We start from the raw sequence: 5,817 nt of genomic DNA, 5'->3' as shown, positions 1-5,817 counted from the left end.
TTAAAAAAAAAAAAAGAAAAAAAAAAGAAAAAGAGAATTACAATACAAGAGAAAAACGATAATGCTTCCACAGTGTTTACTTCCTTTTTTTTCTATATAAAAAGACAGGAATAGAGACATCGTACGGATAGACGGTTATTCAAATTTCTTCCTATGCAGACGTGACAAAAAATCTCATAGAGATACATTAACTCACTCCATTTACTACATAACATACAATATATATTCATATAATATATATATATAATATTCAATAATATATACTAAAAGGTGTAATTTTATATATACAGAGATATAATGTTTGTTTCAATAATTTTTTTTATGAATTAGTAACACTAGCTTGCTAAATAACATTCTTGGACCTCGTGTGTATAGCCAGCACCTTACATTGTTGAACCTTCAGCTCAAATAGAAGAGTCGCCCTTTTTTCGCTTATATTTAAAAAAATATAGTGTGTGGATACTGTGTTTGTATAGACGTACAGCCGTGTGCAATCATACACACGTATGCACGTGTAGTGTACAAATGTGTGTTTGTATATATGTGTACCTCTCCCTGAGCTCGCTCCGTAAAACTTTTTAACATCTTTATCATTTCCGCACTATCATATTTTTTTCCTTTCTGAATCTTTTCACAGCCCTCATTTCGTTTCGTTTTTTTCTTCTTTAAACTTTCCACATACGCGTGCATGCACATTGTGTTAAGTTTTACTTCCCCTTTGCTTTCTTATGATTCCCTTCATCGACACGTATATAACAATTTCTTTTTTTTTCTAGGTAACATATATAATCGTCTAATATACAATAAATAATTTATCGCATTCTTGAATGTACAATTGTTAGCCTATATTAGTTAGGCTATATGTTAAGTAATAGATTCATTTTAATTTTTTCTTTCTTCATTTACTCTTGATTAAAACATATTTAATAACATTTGTGCCGTAGCATTTTTAAAAACTAAATTTTGTACAAATTTGAACGAGCTCAACGTATACATATTATATACATATATGTATGCATATATATATACATATATAATATACGTTGTAAATAGTACGATTATTATTGACGTATATCGTCAAATAGAATAATAAAAAAAGAAAGACCAAAGGAGGACGAAATTACAATATACGGTAGTTGCATAGGTATACCGTACGTGGCAACTGTCGCGTCGACAAAAACAAAACACATCCTCACGCAGCAGCATCCGTGCGCATGCGCTATTCACGTTTTAATATATGTCTCTATAAGTATATATTTATAATACAAGGAACAAACGAAGTCAGAGAGAGGGTATGCTTTAGATCGTCTGGGGGGTGTGCCAAGTAAGCACATTGTGGCAGGAAGAGCTGCTTGATGAGAACGATGATGACGATAACGATGTGTTCTCGCGAAAGATCGCAGCATAAATACACGAATCACTCTTTTCCCGTATAGCTCGCCTCTCGTGCTGCTGTTCCTTCGGTCGAACCCTATCTCACGCGCCGGTACAGTCAATTTCTATAATATCCTTCGGTACATCCACGAATTGATAGACTAGCCTCTGTCCGTCAACTTTTGCCAGGATACCACGCTGATAATAATAACGTAGGGCTCGACCCATCGTTTCATAGTTCATGTCCGGCTTATTCTTGTGCAAACCCCATAGACGAGATACTGCTTTGCTGTCCACCAATTTGAAGACACCTCGTTCGCGATTCGTCCACTTGATATATCGAGGGCAATATTCTCGATCCTGTAGTAATTTTAATAAAAATTCCCAAAGATACGTCGTCGAACCTTCGCGAGATTTCCTTTTTACCGCAGCACCATCTCCTTGACGCGGTTTTTTCAACTTGTTCTTCTTCGATCGTGGGGGAAAACCTAATTCCAGTAGATATAAATCGTCGGAAACCGAACTGGTAGCTGCTTGAATTACACTCGTTGGAACTCCTCCAGGTCCCCGTGGTGGACTAGGGGTACAAGGTGTTGCAAATTGGGCCCCGCTGGCATACATCGAGTTCACATAACTGCTATAGCTCTCGGATACTGTAAACAAAAGAGAAATAATTATGAAGTATGAAAATATTGTTTTAATGTCAATTTTTAATATTACCAAATATTTTTACGTAAATAATGATAATTATAATATCAATTATAAAATATTTATAATTACATAATAAATGACTATCTTTAATTATGTAATATTATATAAGCTTCGCTAGATGGCACTAGTATAATTGTTATCATTAGAAGATAATACAGATTGCCATCAAATTAATTATAAACTTAATGCGATTATGAGACTTTCTTCTTATAAAAAAAATTGTTTTATTTATTTATGAAAAAATTAAATTTTGCATCAGTTTTCTTATACACATTAAGTATTTATTATTTTTAAATATCACATATTAATTGGATTTTCATTCAACTTCCATTATATATATTTTTTCTAACTGAATGAATTATTTATGAAAGCACAAAAAGATATTTATTAAGTATTTGAATTTTTTACATACATTTATTAAAAATTTGATGCTTATAAAAATTTAATATATTATTATATATCATATTTTTTTATTTCAAATAATTTCTTATATGAAGATATACAAAATCATATACAAATGATCATAGAGATAGGATTTTAGGTTAGGTTTTTTAAATTTCGAATGAAATGCATTACATATTTGAATTAATATGTTTGATCAAATCCAATCCTATTCTACTAGTGAGTATTTTTCAAATATATAGATAATCTGATTGGTGGTATCTATATTTTATATTTCAAAACTTCTTGATCAAAATAAACTTATGAATTAACATTGATCAATAATCAATTTGTTGCGTGATATTGAGATTTTCGCAATGCGTCTCTTGAAGTATACATCGTACTTAACCGTGCAATGAACTATTAATAGCTGTTCACAGAGCATCGTTGCCGGTGCTTTGCCGTTTCTGTCACCAGATGATTGATGTTTCAGAACGAGTTCTCGCGGCTTCGTCTCGATAACCTTTTTTCTCTCAAGCGGTCACGATCGATCTCGATTCCGTGACAAGCAGTAAAGAAAACGTGCATTAAATCGACATACAGGTCGAATCGAATACGAGATCTACGAATGTTAGAAATATTGTTTACGCGTCGAAGGAGATTAGTTGCAGCACACAGTTACAACTACATAATTTTACTAGTATAACTGAAAGTATAAACGCGATGCATCTTTACAAACTATTTCTCACATGAACAATTCTATTAAACGATTCTATAAACGAATCGATAATTTCGATCGTAAAACCGCAACAGCAGTAAAATAATCGTATATCTATTGATTTTAAATTTATAAATGCTTTTTTAAGATTTATTTGCGTTTTTCCCCATTCAATCATCGGTAGATTATCAGTATTCGAAGTAGATATATTTTTTTAATCCCGACTATATTTCCTTTTATTAAAATAAATATTTTACATAAATGTGATCTAGATAAAAAATTTCGTTGCAAAATAATTCTGTAACTTCTACGAAAACAAGGAACTCCAGAGATACCTCGAAATAGAAAGTATTCTTACGCCACTGATCGTGTGGCCAGTGCCGTGCGCGCGCGAAGAGAAGAAGAGGTAGTCGGGTAGAGAAGAGAGGGCTAAGCGGAGCCAAATGAAGAGAGAGAAGGATGAAAGGGAACATACGAGAGTGATCACATGAGAGACAGAGAGAGGATGATCAAGATAGAGAAAGAGGATGACGACTAAAAGGGTAGGGGAACTCTGGCTGCAGTATGATAGAGGACTGACCCGAGCCAAGGTTGCACGGGTGACGCCATCAAGCTACTAGTGCATAATAGCGCCGCTCGTTCTGAGGCCGCCGCGACTGCGCTAAAATCGGAACTCGTTCTCTGCATACCCTCCACCACCGTTCTCGGTGCCACTTTCTTGCGTTCTATGCGTCGTTCTTCGTAGTTCCGTGGAGGTGCGCCACGAGGTTGAACGATTCCTTCTCTATTCGAGGAGAAGCTTTTCTGTTTTCGAGCCGATGCCAAAGAGAGAAGCTTAAAAAGGGGGAAAGATAGAGAAAAAGGATAGAGAGAGAGAGAGAAAAGGAATCGAATAAGGCAGACAAAAAGATGGAGAGGCAGGGAACCGAATTCTCGAGGTGCCTCTAAAAATAAAGAGAACGCCCCGTTGTTCTCAGGATCCGTGTATATAGATTATACAAGAGAAAAAGAGGTAGAAGGGAGGACGACAAAGAACGAGATAGTAGAAAAAAAGATACGAAGTAGGAAGAAGGAAGAAGAGAGCGAGTGAGAATGAAAGAGGGAGAGAGAGATAGATAGACAAAGAAAGAAAGATAGAACGAAGATCAAGAGCGGCAGAGAACAGCTGGAGTGGATCGTGTTTACGCGCCGTATGACTAGCTAGATGAGTCAATCGTAGACCCGTTGTCTAGGAGTGGTGTAGTGGGGGAGCTACTACTTCACTGACCTATACCACGGATGTCGTATAGCGAAGGACCGCTAGAGAGACGATGCATCGCGTATACACATGAATGTTTCGTGACGCATAGAATACACTGCCGTCGCTGCCGCTTTATTATTGTACAGAAGAAGAACATAAATTCTGATTTTAACTACGATTTTTTATTGGCACTCGAATATTTGTGTGTAATAGGAATTTAATTGCTTGGAAAAAACGATTATATTATAAATCAAACTGTAATTATTCATTCTATATACGTTTTTTAAACGATATATACTTCCGAATTAACATTACTTGATTGATTTTAAATAAGTAAGAAAGAATCAAGAGGAAGAGGAAGAATACACGAAAAGAAAAGAAGACAGACGAACAAGTGGCTTCCGCTCCGACAGTGATGTTTTCGACCATGTAGTTGGCCGTTTCTTCCTGACAGCAGTGGCAGGAAGTTTAGATGAAGCAGCCGGTGAACAAGTCGATAGTTAAAAATACGTACAAAAGAGAGGGAAGGGAAAAGAGAGGGAAAAGGAAGGATCGAAGTTATCCACGGAGTCGTGGTTCTCGTGTATTTTGCGAGAATTTCGCGCTAGCCTTGCGGCCGGAAGTACAAGTATAGCAAGAAGGGAGGGATACAGGGAGAGAGCGAAAGAAAAAACGGGGAAGCGGGAGGAGATGATCTCGCCGTTTCTGGTGGGGATGTTCAGGAACGTACGAATCGGTAGTAGTAGTGGAAGGATGGGGTAAAGAGACATGTAGAACTGAAAGTGAAGACGACGGAAGAGGAATCTCTGCGTCTCTATATGGAGAACGGATTCTCACGTACATTTTCGTAACTTGAATAATTATTTAGGGAATAAATTTTAGAGAAAAAAAAAAAAAAAAGAAAAAGAAAATGCAAAGATATATATATATAGATATGAAAAAGAAAAAGTTAAAATGGATGATAAATGGTTACGACGATAAACAACTTTATCTTCATTTTATGTATTTCATCGTTTATAATCTTTTCATTTATCTATTATAGAAGTCGATTCAGCAAAAAGTATGAATTTTATTTTTTTCCTTGGCAACGAAAATATTCGAGACTTGTATGTATAAGCAGCTGATATTCGCGTATAATACTTTATAGACAAATGAGAAAAAGAGAATAAAAAAAAAAGAAATAACAGATACGACGGAGACATATATGGCGTTAATAGCCGTGAACCCGTCATTTAGCGAGTTAGTTCTGTATACATATATCGACACCGACATTATCGGCAATTCGTATGGCTAACCAATTGAAGACACAGATACGCACGAGACTTATCGTACGATTTCCTTCGGACGAATTACTGTACCAATAAACGCACCGTTATTTCTTTCTCAGATACGA

At 35.6% G+C, this 5,817-nt stretch overlaps 1 protein-coding gene across 9 annotated transcripts in view; it reads right to left on the bottom strand.

Moving 5' to 3' along the window:
- Positions 1-763: 763 nt before the first annotated feature.
- Positions 764-5,817, bottom strand: part of LOC102677853 (ecdysone-induced protein 74EF) — a 172,364-nt gene continuing 167,310 nt past the window's right edge. For all 9 annotated transcript variants that reach the window (XM_006618707.2, XM_031511952.1, XM_031511953.1 and 6 more), the window contains one exon: positions 764-2,027. In XM_006618707.2, coding sequence (XP_006618770.1) covers positions 1,477-2,027 — 551 coding nt within the window. In that variant the 3' untranslated portion in view covers positions 764-1,476. The remainder of the gene's footprint in view (positions 2,028-5,817) is intronic.

This window comes from Apis dorsata, unplaced genomic scaffold, assembly GCF_000469605.1.
Source record: "Apis dorsata unplaced genomic scaffold, Apis dorsata 1.3 scaffold_370, whole genome shotgun sequence".
Taxonomy (NCBI): Eukaryota; Metazoa; Arthropoda; class Insecta; order Hymenoptera; family Apidae; genus Apis; species Apis dorsata.
Note: the sequence above shows the minus strand (reverse complement) of the source record. Positions and strands in the feature narration are given on the sequence as shown.